The sequence below is a fragment of the Pseudorca crassidens genome, chromosome X (genome assembly GCF_039906515.1).
Source record: "Pseudorca crassidens isolate mPseCra1 chromosome X, mPseCra1.hap1, whole genome shotgun sequence".
Taxonomy (NCBI): Eukaryota; Metazoa; Chordata; class Mammalia; order Artiodactyla; family Delphinidae; genus Pseudorca; species Pseudorca crassidens.
Genome location: NC_090317.1, coordinates 120,335,624 through 120,353,292, shown reverse-complemented (window position 1 = coordinate 120,353,292; position 17,669 = coordinate 120,335,624). Strand labels below are relative to the sequence as shown.

At 42.1% G+C, this 17,669-nt stretch overlaps 1 protein-coding gene across 7 annotated transcripts in view; it reads right to left on the bottom strand.

Moving 5' to 3' along the window:
• Window positions 1–331: 331 nt before the first annotated feature.
• CTPS2 (CTP synthase 2) overlaps window positions 332–17,669 on the bottom strand; it is a 108,731-nt gene continuing 91,393 nt past the window's right edge. For 6 of the 7 annotated variants that reach the window (XM_067722216.1, XM_067722212.1, XM_067722213.1 and 3 more), the window contains 3 exons: window positions 14,934–15,078; window positions 1,466–1,576; window positions 332–557 (listed from right to left, as the gene is read on the bottom strand). In XM_067722216.1, coding sequence (XP_067578317.1) covers window positions 1,507–1,576; window positions 14,934–15,078 — 215 coding nt within the window. In that variant the 3' untranslated portion in view covers window positions 332–557; window positions 1,466–1,506. Of the gene's footprint in view, window positions 558–1,465; window positions 1,577–14,933; window positions 15,079–17,669 lie in introns of those variants that run through there. The other variant, XM_067722209.1, reaches the window with a different exon arrangement.

The following is a 17,669-nucleotide window of genomic DNA, read 5'->3' as shown; positions in this document are numbered from 1 at the left end:
TACCGATCTTGATTCCTGAGTTTTTTTATGCCCCCTTATATTCTGTGCCTGAGGCCAGGGCCTTACTTACCACCCCCAGTCTTGGACCTGTTTCATTTTACTTTTTACTACAAATAAACAGAGTGACAAACTGAAATAAACTTGGGCCACATGCAAATCTGTGGCTGAATTCCAGGTAACAGAATGACTCATTTTTGACACAAAATTAGTTGTTGCGTGTGCCCTGCCGGCCTTCCCATATAGCCCAGAGAAGGCTCAGCTACCTGGATCCTTCCTCACCACCTGGACGTCTCCATACACCAGACAAGACACCAACACACTTTCTGCCCGCTGAAGTTGCTCGGAAAAGTTTAATTGGCTACAGAAATTTGCAAGAACCAAAGGTCACCTCTGGAGGAAAAAGAAAACTACCCCTTTGATTCTGGTTCATGGAAGTGCATATTATTAGATTCCCCTCGAGGCTGTACATCCCATGTTTGGTGGAGAAAAGAGTGATTCTATGAGTGTGGTGATTTCCTTAGATACTTCCTTCATCTTGGCTTCGGTTACTTCAGAGCCTTAAAAAAAAAAAAGAAAAAAGAAGTATTAGCCACATCGAAAGCTGAATAATATGTCTTACAAGTGCCTCCAACTAATCTTTGCACCATTTTGGTTTGCTTCTGAAGGTCTCCATGTCTGAGGCAAACCTAAATAGGCCCGGATGTGCCTTCCCTGGTGAACAGGAATGTTCTGCCCCCAAGTGAAATAAGAAGAGAAATCACACTGGAGCGATGGACTCCGCACGAATTTTCCAAAAGCTGCTGTCCCTGCTAAAGAGCAGGGTTGTCCAGGCAGCACCTGCCTCTGAGCATGAATGGAACAAAGCCATCCAGGCTGCTACCTTCTCTAATAAAACCTCCAGGAGCCGTGAGGGACATAAGCTGCCCTTGGAAGCCAAGCCAGTCTCTGGCATCTCCCTACAAAGAAAGAAAACATTATTTTATTTTCTACAAATCCAAGGAACTCTGCTTTTCCATGAGTGACCTAGACCAGGGGTCAGCACACTGTGTCTGGAAATCAAGTTTTACTGGGACACAGCCCTGCCCATTTATGTACATACTGTCCAAGCCTGCTCTCCCTCTCCAACGCACTGGAGGGCCCACAAAGCCGAAAACAGTCACTGTCTGGCCCTTTACAGAACAAGTTTGCTGACCCCTCAGCTACACTATCAGCCTCCACGTATCCATTTAGAGGCACCCGGATATGTTTATTCCCGGCCTCAGGCGCATTCCTAACTGCCTGCTTCCTCAGGTGCATTCCAGATTCCCAGAAGCACCGTCAGCTGTCAAGTCTGTCCTGCTAACTATGCAAACAGGAGCGTCCCAGGGGAGCAGGATCCTGCGGGACCAGTCCTGTGATGCTCCCTTCTACACCAAGAAGACAGCCTGTCTGGGAAACAAACAAGAACTTAAAGGTTCCATCTCACCCTCTCAGGCAGTCCTGGTGATTCCAAGTCACGTATCAGTTTCAGCTGATTTCCAACTCAGCTATCCTTTGCTCTGAAAAGCTGTCATCACTGGCATCGCTGTATCTATCACTAGAGCAAAAGACGAATTAACTTAGCAAGGTGTAAAAAAACTCTGGGCAATTATCCTATTTACAATCCTAAACACTTTCCATAATTAACCCCCACTAAGAGAAGATACTAAGGAATATTCTATTATTACTTCCTAGTCACTCCAGGAAGACGTGAGTCCAACCACAACCAAGGGTCTCCTTCTTTTGTCAGAGGAACTGATCATTTGCTTGTGTCTTAAATTGGAAGTACCTTATTCAGAAAATTTATAAAAGCATTTCAATTTAGACTGAAATTTATAACCTTCTGAAGACCACTAGTATAGGTCAACAGCATGAAAGTTTTCCATTCCAATAAACATTCTCATAGGTCCAAGGGTTTGAGAAATAATTTGCACAATTTTGCTGTTCTCAAATTAGAAACTTTATGTGATGATCCAACTACCTCAAGTTACATGTAGTATTCAAAGTAGGACTGATTATTGACCTAGGTGCCGCCATCTTGGGTTCCCGAAGAAATACACCTTCTCCATGAGATAGGCCTGTAATTGTACTTTCACTTTGAGCCACAGACTCAGTTTGGGGTTCCTCTTGCTTGGTTCCAAGCAAGTCAGCAGGTTGATCAACCCCTCAAGAGTTCTACTGATCTACGAAGATGACATTGTCAGGAAGTAAGTGTTTTATGCTGACCCGTTCCTAGCCTTGGCCAAGTTTTTGCTGACTTATAGCAATAGAAGTCTGAATTCCATAAGAGGTGAAAATTCACTTATTTTAAAGAGAGGAGAGGGAACAACTGGAGAAACCCTATGCTGACAGGCTAGAAAACAAAGATTTACCCTAAACATATGGAGTAAATATCAATAAATACATAAACAAAATCATAACAGACAACCTCACTCTCCTCCCTGACTTTTGGACAAAATACTGGAAAGGGGGAGGGTGGGGCTAGAGTACGGAGAAGACACAGAAGAAGATCAAGAATTGGCAGAAAAGACAAGATTACTTAGGTGAACAAAGAAATCAACATATCCTTAAAACCAATCAAGTAGAAGATACCTCCTAGTTAGATTTTAATTCAGGAAAACCACTTCTGTTACAAAAGGGTTTCCAATAAAGAAAACACAGGAATAACCAAAGAAAATATATTTTTAAAAAACAACCCCCCAAAATTGATATATCCTTATCCATGCACTCTTACTACGCAAACGTCGACTCCTTCCTGGTTCTCTGCAACTAAAGGGAATTTGGAAGATGCACTCAACTCCCCATGTGAGAAGAAATGAAGGTCAAGGATGTTCAAGTGACTCGCTAGGCACACAGCTTGTTCAAGGTGGGACCAGGATCCCCATCGTGCTAACCCAGGCCACAGGCTCAAGTCGAAGGTGTGTGCTGCAGTGGGCCCCACAGGGCATGTACCCTGACACCACAAGTGAGAAGGGCCAAAGGGCCAAGGGAACTCCATTTTCTCAAGTATCTCAAGCTTCCTTCCCCACCTCCGAGCCCATGGAGGAGTGGGGTGGGCCCACATCCTCGCCCTCACACTCCTGGTTGTACTGGTTATTAGCCACATGCCTGAGAGTCTAGAAAAAAGTAGTAACAATACCTACCACCTCATCAAAATGTTATGAGGGCCGAAAGAGAATGCCTAAATGTGCTCTGAAATTATATGAAAATAGGAGCTGTTGCTGTTTATGGGGGCTATGTGTTTACAACATGGCATCTCTCAAAAAGTCATGGAAATATAAAGAAGCGGCGAAAACTGCCAAGTGCATGATTTTCAGAAGTCTTTCCTGTACCAAGAGTAATTCCCTACCCACTTCAGCAGGTGGACTTGGGTGGGTCTAACCTAATGGCTCTCATTTCCTGTCTGCTGGCTGTCAGCCCCAAACTCTGCCAAGGCATCAAAATGGCACAGGTTGAGTCTAACGAAGGGGAGCTCCAAGGCAAATGACGGTTCACTAATTTTCTTCCATATGTGTTCAGGGGCGGAGGTGGAACAACCACATAAACCACAACACTCAAGGACAGAATTCTCAAAATAGGCAATGCTGCTCAATAAACATGCTGATTTTATGGCATTCATGCTCCAGCAAAACACAAGTGCTAGAAACACAATTCCACATGCAGGACAGCAGTGGTTCCTGCACATCCAATAAAATGTGGGTGCTGCTCTGTGCCATGTAAGACTTAGGGCTTCATTTTTGTTTCACACAGAACGGACTTAAGTCATAAGATACTTATCGGGGCATATTTTCACTTAATTCGAGACATCTCAGCTCTATCTTAAGACAACCTGTCTTTTTAAATAACCTCTGTACACACACACACTTCTCAGTGGGGAGAGTTATTAGATATTAGGGTCTTACATGTTAAATTTTTTGAAATGCCGCAGAATACGGAACTATTCGTGTGTGCCTTGTTACTTTTGAGGAGCAGAAAATTTTAAACCTGCACTGTCCGATGTGGTAGCCACGAGCCACAGTAGCTATCTAAATTTAAATCAACTAAAACCAAATAAAAGTTAAAGTTCCATTCCTCACGTGTACACACTGAGCCACACTTCAACTGCTCAACAGCCATGTGTGGTTGGCAGCTACCATATTGGACAGTGCAGATTATAGAACATTTCCATCACGGCAAAAAGTTCTATTGGATAGCATTGATTTAAAAACAAATGAATGATGATTTTAAAAAAAAAACCATAATCACCATGCAGTGGTTCTCCTTATCACTCCCTAAGAAAGGTTTTTTTTAAGGTCTGGCTATGTACAGTCAAAATCACAGCAACTCTCTCTCATACATGCATGTACCCCCCAAATAACGGAAGCACTCTTTCTAAAAAAGTTTTTTACTGTACTATTTCTTACAAGACAAAATCAAAATCACCAGCAGCAACGCAAGGGAATCGCTATCCTTAAACACTGGCTGGACTTACAAGACTTGACCGCCATGGTCTACATGTGGTTCTTTGACAAACAAAAGGCTTGTCATAGTCAAGTTTGTTTGTCCAAGACTCCTGGTTCCTAATAAATCCCCAATATAAGAAAACATATATTCCAAGGCACCAGGGCAAGGGTAGAGTAATGTCTCATATAGTCCACCTTCTTTGCTACCCTGATGCAGCCATTAAACCATTTCTTCTCCATTAACAAAAAGAGGTGGTCGGAATTAAAAAAAAAATTAATAGCATACTTAAGATTCCCAGCATGCATACATTCCTGTAACACTTTATATCAAAATCCATCTCATATGGAGAAAGCATATTTTAAAACAGGTTTCCATGCACACAGTTTCCCCCAAAGCATTGTTATTGCTATGCTTCCTTCCTTCTCAAAGAGCCCCTGGAAGCCATAAAATATAAGAGCAATGGAATAAAAACTTAGTATGCTGTGAATGAGTTTTGCATTGAATAGTAAACGGTAGAACACAACCCCAGCGGGGCGTTAAAAGCACAGTAGTCTATGTCTCTATTAACTCCGTCCCTGGCTGGTACCACATCATCTGCAGGCAGTGAATCACGATCAGTAAAGAGCACCTCTTAAGCAACGTTTAATCCCTGACGGAAGGCATACTCAAATGGGGTTTATCAGCAGTACTTTACGAGAAAAAGTCTCCAGGTATGGTTTTGGAGTCCAACAATAAGGGAGGGGGGCTGTTTTAAAGATGTTTAAAAGAACTGTGAAAAAAGAAAGCAAAAAAGAATATTTTTTTCCAGTTCACTTTTGCTTGAAATGTAACAAAGGAGGAAAAGTAGTATTTTTATATCAGTTGAAAGTTTACAAAGCACCATCTCAACTGTTCCTCACAGCAACCCTAAAGGATGAAGATCCTGAGGTTTAGGACTGGGGACTTGGAAAAAAATTACCCAGTAAGTGGCAGATCCAGAAAATAAACCCATAGCACCCGCTCTACTTGCCCACACTGTCCCCACAAAAATAAAATATTTGCACCTTATACTGCAAGAATGGCCCCTGGCAACATCAACCATGTAGCCCAAGAGTTAAAATAAAAAGGAAGGTGATTCCAAGTTTAGAACAGTGCTGGAAAATGCACATTAGATTCACACAGGAGAAAAAGAGTATCTTACTCTCCTAGTCAAATAGAAAGAGACACCCAAAGTGGGATAAGGACGCCTTAGAGGGAGAAATGTACACTCTGTATATAATCAGCGGAGAGGCCACACCCACCTCTGATGCCCACCATCAGTAACAATTTGGGGAACCAGCATCCTAACAGGCTACAGATTGGCATTCCCTTCTCGCTAAGCACTTCAGGAATGTATAACAGGAGCCAAGGGAGACGTGAGAGCTGAAGCCAAAGCACTAAACCCTCTGGGGGAGTTCAGGCTGTTCGTAGGGATTTGTGGGCATTTTATGCTGTGAGTCAAGAGAAGCCATTTAGAGATTCAAGCTCCAAAATAATGCAGGAAGAGCATTCTGCCAGCAGAAGATGGACTGAGAAGAGGAAAGCTGGAGGCCTGGAGAGCAGGTAGGAGGCTTTGAGTAGGCAAGAGATGAAGGAGACGGGAACTAAGGTGAAATTAATAATAGCACAATAATAATTCCCATTTAATTTCCTACCATAGACCAGGCACTGTGCTAAGTGCTTTCCATTTAGAATAAAACGTACTCTTCATCACTACCATGTGAAGTGAGTACTATTACCATCCCCTTTTTATAAAGACTCTCTTAGCTGGGGGTCTGTATCTGAGGACCCCTAGAAGAATATCGATGGATTCGATGGATGGGAGGCTTCTGGGATATGAATACCGTTCCAATTGCTATGTGTGTGCAGCCTTCCAGGAAGTGGGTCCACAGCTTTCATCACTTTCTTGGAAGGTGATTTGTCAGCCTCAAAATGTAGAGAACCATTAAACTACCCGATGAGTCCCCCAGGACAGGGTGTGTGTTCTTATTGGACTTGCAGTTGATTCTCCTGCACCCAGCACCATGGCTGGGATGGCGTGAGCTCCAGCACATGTGGCGCATTGAGTGGACGCTGAAGCACGCAGCCATCAAACAGCAAGAGCATCATGCAACTTGGAAAAATGTGTACGAGGTGTTCAGTTCAAAAGACAGGCTTTTGTAATTAATAAAGACTCTGTGGTGATGCTCTGAGAACACATGAATATCCTGTTTTCCGAAACCTTTCATCCAATGGTTTTGGCAACCACTGATGATCCTTATTTGACTCAGTTATTATATTGGGGGTTGCATCTACATTTCTTTTAATTGGCCTTTTGGTTTTTTTGAGTATTATTATGGAATTTTTTAAAAATGTAATGTGTTATAATCCAATTTTGTCATGATTGTTTTTGATGTTCGAACTGTCCAAAGTGAGCCCCTTTCAAGTGGCTTCTTTGATCTTATACAAAATCTCCCCCTTGGTTTTTGAACTCTCCCTTCCTTTAAGTCTAGCAACACATTCTGGGCTCATCTTGTACTTTCCCTGCCCCAGACCTGAAACCAAGCGTTTCTTCCAGGAACCCTAGTTCATTTCAGTGGGGGATGGTATTTTAGAAACTGAAATGGAAAAAAATGTTTCTTTACAAAAGAGACGTCCACACAGTCACTACCTTAACCAGGTGATAAACTCAGCCCCATCCACCGTGTGACAACAGAGGGAAGGTTATGTGCCTTACGTGTCTCCTGACGTGTCTGTATAAAGTCTACAACAGCCCCAATGAAATACTCTTCCCAAGATGTCTAACCTGATTCTAATCATGAGAAAACAATCAGATGAATCCAAATTCTGGTCATTGCTACAAGACAATTGGCCTGGCCTCTTTATTAAAGTCAATGTTATGCAGAACTGAAAACGAGAGGGTGATTTACCCAGATTAAAAGAAACTAAGGAAACATAACCAAATGAACCTCAAATTGAGCACTGATTACATTTTTTTGATTTCAAAAAAAAGCTAAAGATACATTTGGGGATAAATGGAGAAATTTAAATATGGACTGGAGGGCTTCCCTGGTGGTGCAGTGGTTGAGATTCCGCCTGCCGATGCAGGGGACACGGGTTCGTGCCTCAGTCCGGGAAGATCCCACATGCCGCGGAGCGGCTGGGCACGTGAGCCATGGCCGCTGAGGCTGCGCGTCTGGAGCCTGTGCTCCACAACGGGAGAGGCCACAACAGTGAGAGGCCCAAGTACCGCCAAAAAAAAAAAAAAAAAAATGCACTGGATAGTAAATGATGTCACTGAATTAATGTTAATTTTCTTAGGTGTGATCATGATACTGCATTTACGTAAGAAAATGTCTTCAGTTTTAGAAAATGAATGATAAAGTATCTAGGAGTGAAGTGCTATGATGTTTGCAACTTATAAATGATTCAGAAATAAGTATATACACAGAGAAAGAGAGAATCAAATGTGGTAAAAAGGCAACAATTGATGAATCTAGGTGAAAGGTTTACAAGTATTCACTGTACTATTCTTTCATCTTTTCTGTAGGCTTGAAAGTTTTCAAAATAAAAGAATCAGGAAAAATACACACACACACACACACACTCACTATTATGATTACAAGCATGAAATGAGTCATATACGGATATGGACTAAAGACTGGAAGGAAAGACTCAAAAGCGAGCACAGTGACTATGTTAGGTTTATGGATCCATTTTCCTTTTTTTCCCAATTTTCTGTAATGCCTCAGCTAGAAGTCCACAGAAAACAAAATCTTCCCAGGCTGGAAGCCAGCATGTCACTTAGAAGGAAAAGCCCAGGAGTCACAGGAGAGAGACCAGAGACAATGGCGAAGGAAATGGGTGCCTTTGCTCCCTGACTGCTGCCGAGATTCAAAGAGAAAAGTGAAGAGGGAAGCCTGAGCTTGCAGGAGAGAAGGGACTCAGATCCCAGGAGCACACCCGGGCTCAGGAAACGGAAGGCGCTGACTCCAGCTCTGTACTTCCTCTAAGGACCCTCCGATTATGAAGTAGTTTCAACTTCTGAGTTTGGTCTGAAACGATCAAGCTAATACAGTGCATCGTGGAGTTAACTTCCCTCCTCTTTCTGTATCGGCCTGCCTCCTGTCTCGCCACAAAAAGATGATTTCTCTGCATAAGAGATAGTATGTATTGGGTGGAGACATGGAATCTAAGATCCTAAAACCTAGAATAAAATGCTACTCACATGTCTTAAGATTACGGTTTTGTATTTTAAAAACATGTTTCCCAAAAGAGCTGCATTTCTGGGAACTGTTGACTGAACTCCATCTCATTTCTTGCTTTCAGGCATAGAGCACATAGAACAAGCACTATCTAAGCACAAGAGTTTTACTCTGACCTGACAGAGGGGCATGATAAATGTTGGAATCATAAAAACTGGAAGTCGTTCCTGACCTCGGTGTGGAGTGATTGCACCTCAGGGCCTTGCAGGGCAGCCCCAGAGACACGCAGACTGAAAAACAGCCTATGAACTTCAGACTCCCATCCCTCTTCTCTTTCCAGTTGCTTAAAAATGGAATTCTGAAACAACAAGGTCCTACTGTATAGCACAGGGAACTATATTCAACATCACATGATAAACCATAATGGAAAAGAATATATATATAAAACTGAATCACCTTGCTGTACACCAGAAACTAACACAACACTGTAAATCAACTATACTGCAATTAAAAAAAAAATGGAATTCTGGACAGAGATCCTGTGCTTTGTTTCTACATACTGAAAAACCTGCAATTATAAGAACCTTTGGATATTCTATTTAGTATAAATCTACAATTTTTTATTACAATTACATGAAGCAGTCTCATTCTATTACATCATACACCGCAAAGCCACGCAAATTTGTGGATACCGTTTAAACATGGGACAAATTATATTTAGACACCAGGGGAGAGACCTCAGCAAGGAATTACAATGATTTATTTAATGGACCATAATTTCCCATTGATTTCTTTATTCTAAAAATGGTTTATTAGACTTGTGCAAAAGAGTTAACACAGCAGGCCTGAGGCTGCTATCTTTAGAAGGGCCTGCTTGCTGGGGAACTTAGCTTTCAGAATGTTTTCTCCATTACTAACTGATAAGGTCATTTCACTGGGCCTAGGCTGTTTGTACAAGCAAGGTGATTTGTGGTGAGCGCTTGCTATCCTTCTGGGAGCCTGGAATTTGGGTAGTTGCTAGGCAGAGAATGCCCATGTGACCAGTCTCCTATAGAAACTCTTAAGTGTCAAATGGGCTTCTCTGGGCATAAACATTACACACTGCATTTTTACTGCTGGAGGGAGGGTGAGTTCTGTGTGACCTCTCACAGGAGGGAGAGAACATAGGAAACCTGCAGATAGATTTCTCCAGACTCTACTTATACCTCCTTCCCTTACTGAGCCAGCTGTGTATGCTTACTCTGTCACTGAAATGAATTTTAGCCATGAGTACAACTATATTGATTCCTTCTAGTCAATCATCGAATGTGTGGGTGGTCTTGGGGGACCCCCAAAACAAGACTTAGTTTGATTTTGCAAGTACTTCTGAGTAGCTTATAAAAATCTAAAAAAAAATTTAAAATACTATCCTAAAACTATTATGCCTGGGGGCTTCCCTGGTGGCGCAGTGGTTGAGAGTCCGCCTGCCGATGCAGGGGACGTGGGTTCGTGCACCAGTCTGGGAAGATCCCACATGCCGCAGAGCGGCTGGGCCCGTGAGCCATGGCCGCTGAGCCTGCGCGTCCGGAGCCTGTGCTCCGCAACGGGAGAGGCCACGGCAGTGAGAGGCCCGCGTACCGCAAAAAAAAAAAAAAAAGAAAGAAAGAAAAAACTATTATGCCTCTTGAACAGACCACCACAGGTGGTGGACCTGGTCTTTGTAACTGCTGCCATTCTATAGATACCGGAGTAGCTGAGAGTTCAGCTCACCAGCTCTAGATCCCAAAATAATATTCTTACTGCAACTTCCCAGGCAATAAAAGATAAATGCTCTCCACGAAGCAGAAAGCAAAGGTTAGAGCCCAGGTGTATTTGCTCAAAGCCAAGGATTTTTTTTTTTTTTTTTTACATTGTGGGTTTTAAAGACATCAGCTGCACATGTGCCATACATTTAAATAATATCAGCCAATTTCTGGGAAAGGAAGTCATTAGTCTAGTGTTCATATTTCTTGACACATTTGTTTAGGATTGATTACAGACAGTAATCTTGTTTGACAGAAATACAGTCCCAACTCAGCTCACATTAGCGCCTGGCCATCAAAGCAGTTATTTGCTTTTCAGTGCTCACTAACACCATGGAGCCAGGCAGAGAGGAGCTGAAGTGCAAGGTTCCTCTGGAACCCTAGGGTCTGCCACTGGATTAAGTCAGGGGCACCATTGTTAGTTGGAAAACCCCCTGCAAGGTGTCAAGATTATACTAGACTATATCCTCCCCTGCTACCTACATTTAGTACTGTAATGGGTAGTAAGCAACCACTGCATACTAGGGAGCCAGGAGACCAAGATAAATAAGATGCTGGCTGCTCTGAAGGACCACACCAGTTGGTGGCTGATAGACAGGAATTCTCTGACCACCATGGAAGCCTGCTAGTCAGCTGTGATCCCAATCCCAGCATCAGAGTCTTGTTAAGAGATCTTTCCTTTCTTTCTGAGACCCTGTGACTCGCTCAGCAGTTGCTGGCAGTCACTTTTCTCAGAAACTACTGGTGAGCTTTACCCAGAGACCACCAGGCCCCAGGCAAGAACTGGCGGGCCAGCCAGCACACAGGTGGGTGGACCACACAAAGCAGACGCCATTTCTATATTAGTTGATGCTTGCAAACAACCAGATAGTTATGCATGAACGATTATGTGTGCGTTATTTCTCCCAGCCATCTCACTTGTTCCACCGTCATCCTCCTTTCACGTGTGAGCACCTGAAATAATGGAGACAATAAAGTGGCTGGGAAGGGACAGAGCATATATCCAACACGGGACCACACTGGAATGTCCAATCTGCTGTGTAAGCCATGCAGCCTTACAGCACAGGAAGCTCGTCTTCATATGCAATCTCATGCAGAACCAGGCCACGTGAGCCAGGAAGAGTGGAGCTGAAGCTCCACTGAAGTAGGGAAGCAGGGAAGAGCCTGGAAACACCCCCCCCTCCCCGCCCCGATCCCAGTCTACTCCTCATGGCAGCCTGGATTCCAGCTCCACAGGCACGGTGTGAAAACCACTGCACTGGTTCAAGAGTGCAGGGAGTGATCATTAATTCATTAAGAGACCCAACATGCAAAATATGTAAAGCTATTCCCATCTGAACACACAGTTAAAGGACACGCTAGAGAGCTGCGAGTCTCTCCTAGCAGGTAATATCGCAAACAAGCAGGCTTGCGTAACAAAGCACACGTAGACACACCACACAGCGATCCTGGCAGTCCTCAAATGCAATATCGCCAGGCTCATTTGCTAGGATGAGGGTCCACAATGGTAATCTTCTAAACAAGATATATCCAGTTATTGTGGTAATAACCCCTACCTAAGAACATGATTCCGGCTAGTTCCTTTCACTTTGAAAGTTATTACATACAATATTCTTAGATGAGAGGAAGTAAAAATGTAAATTCTCCCCAAATGAGTATTTAAATAGAAAGAATTTTTTTTTTTTTTTTTTTTTGCGGTACGCGGGCCCCTCACTGTTGTGGCCTCTCCCGTTGCGGAGCACAGGCTCCAGACGCGCAGGCCCAGCGGTCATGGCTCACGGGCCCAGCCGCTCTGCGGCATGTGGGATCCTCCAGACCGGGGCACGAACCCGCATCCCCTGCATCGGCAGGCGGACTCTCAACCACTGCGCCACCAGGGAAGCCCCTAAATATAAAGAAATTTTAACGAAAATCCCTAAGGGATTTTTTTATTCAAACTTGACTCTAAAAATCATTATACAGGTCCTCCAGAAGAGAACAAAACACATTTTTTAAAATGTTAAATAAAAATGAGAGTAGGGTAGATAAGGGCTTGATTTACAATAATCCTATGATAATGAAAAGGGTGGTAAGGATTCAGAAAAAAGAGATGAAATCACCAATGGAACAAAACAGAAATCCCTGAAACAAATCTAAATTACTTCATTGGCGGGGGTGTGGGGGCAGGGGGGCAGTATAAGGGGGATGCGGATTCCCTGCCTCACACAATACACCAAAAATAAAGTCCATATAAATTACAAATTGAAAATATAAAATTGAAACCATATCAGTCTCCCAAGGCAATAGAAATAAAAACAAAAATAAACAAATGGGACCTAATCAAACTTACAAGCTTTTACACAGCAAAGGAAACCATAAAAAAAAACAAAAAGATAACCTATGGAATGGGAGAAAATATCTGCAAATGATGCCACGGACAAGGGCTTAATCCCCAAAGTATACAAACAACTCATATAAGTCAACCAAAAAAAACCAAACAACCCAATTGAAAAATGGGCAGAAGACCTAAATAGACATTTCTCCAAAGTAGACATACAGATTTCCAAGAAACACAGGAAAAGATGCTCAACATCACTAATCATTAGAGAAATGCAAATTGAAACTACCATGAGCTATCACCTCACACCACTCAGAATGGCCATCATTAAAAAGTCTACAAATAACAAATGCTGGAGAGGGTGTGGAGAAAAGGGAACCCTCCTACACTGTTGGTGGGAAAGTAAGTTGGTGTAGCCATAAGGAAAAACAGTATGGAGGTTCCTCAGAAAACTAAAAATAGAGCTACTATATGATCCAGCAATCCCAGTCCTGGGCATATACTTGGACAAAACTGTAATTCAAAAAGATAGCTGCACCTCTATGTTCATAGCAGCGCTATTCACAATAGCCAAGACATGGAAACAACGTAAATGTGCACTGACAGATGAATGGATAAAGAAGATGTGGTACATAAATACAATGGAATATTACTCAGCCATAAAAAAGAACAAAATAATGCCATTTGCAGCAACAAGGAGGCAACTAGAGATTATCATACTAAGTGAAGTAAGTCAGAAAGAGAGAGACAAATACCACATGATATCACTTATATGTGGAATCTAAAATATAGTACAAAGGAACCTATCTACAAAACAGAAACAGACTCACAGACATAGAGAACAGACTTGTGGTTGCCACGGGTGGGGGGTGGGGGGATGGAGAAGGGTGGATTAGGAGTTTGGGGTTGTTAGATGCAAACTATTACATTTAGAATGGATAAACAACGAGGTCCTACTGTATAGCACAGGGAACTATATCCCATCTCCTGGAATAAACCATAATGGAAAAGAAAATTTAAAAAAGAATGTATATACATGTATAACTGAGTCACTTAGCTGTACAGCAGAAATTAGCACAACATTGTAAATAAACTATACTTCAATTCAAAAAATTTTAAAAAAGAGAAACCATAAAAGTGCTAGTGGAAAACAAATGGGTAACTATTTATATAATAATCTTTTGATAGGGAAAGACTTTAGGCAGGATACTAAAGACATAATCCACAAAAGTAAAAGATTTGACCACATATAAATAAAAAATACATGAATAAGGACTACATAAAGTCTTTATTTAAAACTTTAGGGAAAATAAAAACTAAGATAAAACTAATAAAAACTAATGAAAGCCATTAACAACTTAGAAAAAAAACAAAATCACTTTGAAAAAGTATGTGTAACCTAACAAAGGATTAATGTCCTTTATATATAAAGAGCTTATCAATCATTAAGAAAAAAGGAGGGGATTTCCCTGGTGGCACAGTGGTTAAAAATCCTCCTGCAAATGCAGGGGACACAGGTTCGAGCCCTGGTCCAGGAAGATCCCACATGCCGCAGAGTAACTAAGCCCGTGTGCCACAACTACTGAGCCTGCGCCCTAGAGCCCGCGAGCCACAACTACTGAAGCCCACGCGCCCAGAGCCCGTGCTCCACAACAAGAGAAGCCACCGCAATGAGAAGCCCACACACCGCAATGAAGAGCAGCACCTGCTCGTCACAACTAGAGAAAGCCCGCGCACAGCAACGAAGACCCAACGCAGCCAAAGATTAATTAATTATTTTTAAAAAAGAAAAAGGATAATAGCAAAAGGAAAAATAGGGCAAAGGATATGAACAGGCTATTCATAAAACAAAAGGCCAATAAATATATAAAATATTCATATATATTTATTAATCAAAAAGTCAACAAAAGAAAATCCCTTTTTTAACCTATCAAAATGACAAAAATCTCTAAAACAATACTCAGTATCAGCCTGATTTTGAAAGCTGACACATTACCACTGTAGATGTGATTAAATCATTTTCACTAAGAGAAAAAAGTATGCTTGTTAAGAGGGGAAAAAAATGATTCTCCACTTTTTAAAAAAATCCTACAATGATATTAAATTTTATGAGAAACCTAAGATGTTGATAACTGCACCTCAAGTCACTGCTAAGAACTGTAAGCTGGTTACCTGGAAGACAGCTTGCATCCCTGAAGGAGGTAGGCATTCAGAGTCCCAGTTGCCGCAAGTAATAGCCCCAGGTATGGAGGGGAAGGCTTCATTGGCCTCGAAGAAAACTCAGGATGGAACTGGACACCGACAAAATAGGGGTGATCTGAAATGAGAATAATCATAATGCAACTGAAGCAGATAAATATAAGAAAACTCATTAAGTGGTAAGATGATTATTTAACTTGTTACCATCATAGCCAGTTATTTTCGTGATCCAACTTGGTAGCAGAATTTCACATTGCAAAACACATCACATCAATAAGAGATCCAGCATTTTATTTGTGCAAGGTGTTAGAGAGTGAGCAAAGTTAAGCAAAAGTTTTTGAATGGGAAGATGATCTGCTTTCTCCAAATCTGCCCGCTATCTAGACCCTTCACAGAGGTACAGTGGTTCCATTTCCATGGGTGGGGCCCAGGGCAGGCCACCCTAAAATATGCCTAAATGGCATATTGATTATTTTGAATTAAAGTTACTTAAGATTGAGCTGATGGGGACTTCCCTGGTGGCACAGTGGTTAAGAACCCACCTGCCAGTGCAGGGGACATGGGTTCGAGCCCTGGTCCGGGAAGATCCCACATGCCGCAGAGCAACTGAGCCCGTGTGCCACAACTACTGAGCCTGCGCTCTAGAGCCCACGTGCCACAACTACTGAGCCCACCTGCCACAGCTACTGAAGCCCGCGCTCCTAGAGCCCGTGCTCACCAACAAGAGAAGCCACCGCAATGAGAAGCCTGCGCACCGCAACGAAGACCCAACGCAGCCAAAAATAAATTAATTAAAAAAAAAAATTGAGCTGATGCAAGAGGGACACTTTGGGAATTTGGGCAGAGGAGCCTATAGAAACACATCTTGTGACTTCGTTAATTTACGACCCAAGCCCAAACTTTGTTTAGATTCTTCACTAATTAAGCACCCAAAGCCTAAGTTTCTTTGTCCTGTTAATTCCTCACATATTTATTGTTTCTTTGTCTAAAAAGTATAAAGGCTGCCTGCTTTGGCCGCTTATTAGGTCCCATTTCTATGAGACCTCCGTCTGCATGCATTAAAATTTGTTTTTCTCCTGCTTATCTGTCTTGGGTCAATTTTACTATTAGTCTAGCCACAAGAACTCAAGAGGGTAGGGGGGAACGGTCCCCTCCCAGCACCCTGGTATCCTCATACTTAAGGCTAACTGTAAGTCACTCTTTCTCTTAGATGACTTCAGGCCATTTTCCACAAGGTCTCCTTTCCCAAGGGATGGGTCCCCTGGGAATGCACCAGGTATAACTGCTTTTCTAGTCACAGCTCTGGGCTGGATATTAATCACGGATAGCACCATGAAGCTGAACAGGCACTCATGTTTCAGCCGATGCCAACGTATCTCTTGTGATGAAGAGTCTCCAAGTGATAAAAGGATGCCCTTTCAAGATGTTAATGGTGGTTATGGCTCAAGGGGTGAGAGTTCAAGATATTTTAATTTTCTCCCTTATATTGATACTTCTCTGTATCGTGTGAACCTTTACAATGAACACATATTTCTTACATTATCAGAGGGCAAATAAAGCTATTATACATTGAGGGTTGTAAGAAGTCCCTATATGAGCAATTCAAGTTCTCCTAGATGTAATAGGAACAGAAAAGTAGCTCTTCTCAAGTATCTGAAATCCCTTGTTTGGGAATGGTAAAAATTAATGGGCAACATTTCCAAATCTGGGTAGAAATTTTCTAGGATTACAAATTCCTCTCCCAACTCAGAACTCTCAAAAACTATGTTTATTCCCAGATTAGGAAGCAACTCCTAATTAGAGATTGGGCAACTCTCTAATCCCATAATTGCTATAGTCAAAGCATGGTCAGTATGTATTCCTTACTTTAAAAATCATTTTAATGGCCATATACATATCAAACTGAAGATGATAAAATATAAGTTTTATAGGAGGAAGTAAATATAACTTTAAATCTTTCAATGAGATGCTTTATCAAGTGATCTGAAAGTCTAGTACGAAATTCAAAATCACAAATCCCCATCACTTACCACTGAAGACCCAAAGCTACTGCTCAGTAGTAAGGAAATGATGATTGAACGGCAATGTCCACTGTCTTAAGGTTATCATTTAAAGCTTATCCCTCATCCTAATAAAATATGTAGCAGGCTAGCAGAGTGTTCTTATCTAATGGTTACGGAACTTTAGAACAGGAAAGGACTTCAGAAGTAGGGTAAATGTCCAGGTATAGACGCAGAAGCCTGGAGAAGCTTTGTCCTGTTCCTGGTCGGCTAGCTGGGGTTTCAGCTTCCATCGTCTGACTAGCTCACGCCTCCGTTGGCACCCGTGGGGCCAGGTGTGTCCTGGGGCGCTCACTGCCCGCTTCAGAAGCTTTGATGTAAGATCACCATTTGTTCTCTTCTGCAAAGGACTGATCTTTCAATTCTCAAACGATGATGATGATGATCCTTCTCCTATTTTGAGTCTTCTTTATAAAATAGTGGCAGGATCAGAGAGTAGTTTTTCATGTTTGTTTTAATTTTTACTCCTTACTTAACTAAATAAAAGTTGGAAACCTGAAAAAAAATAATAAAGCTTTGCTACACAAAATGGTAGCCCCTGGCCACAGGTGACCATTTAATAAACTCACTCAAATTAACTGAGCACATTTCAAGAGCTAAACAGCCACACACAGCTAGTGGCTACCATATTGAACAGGGCAGAACACTT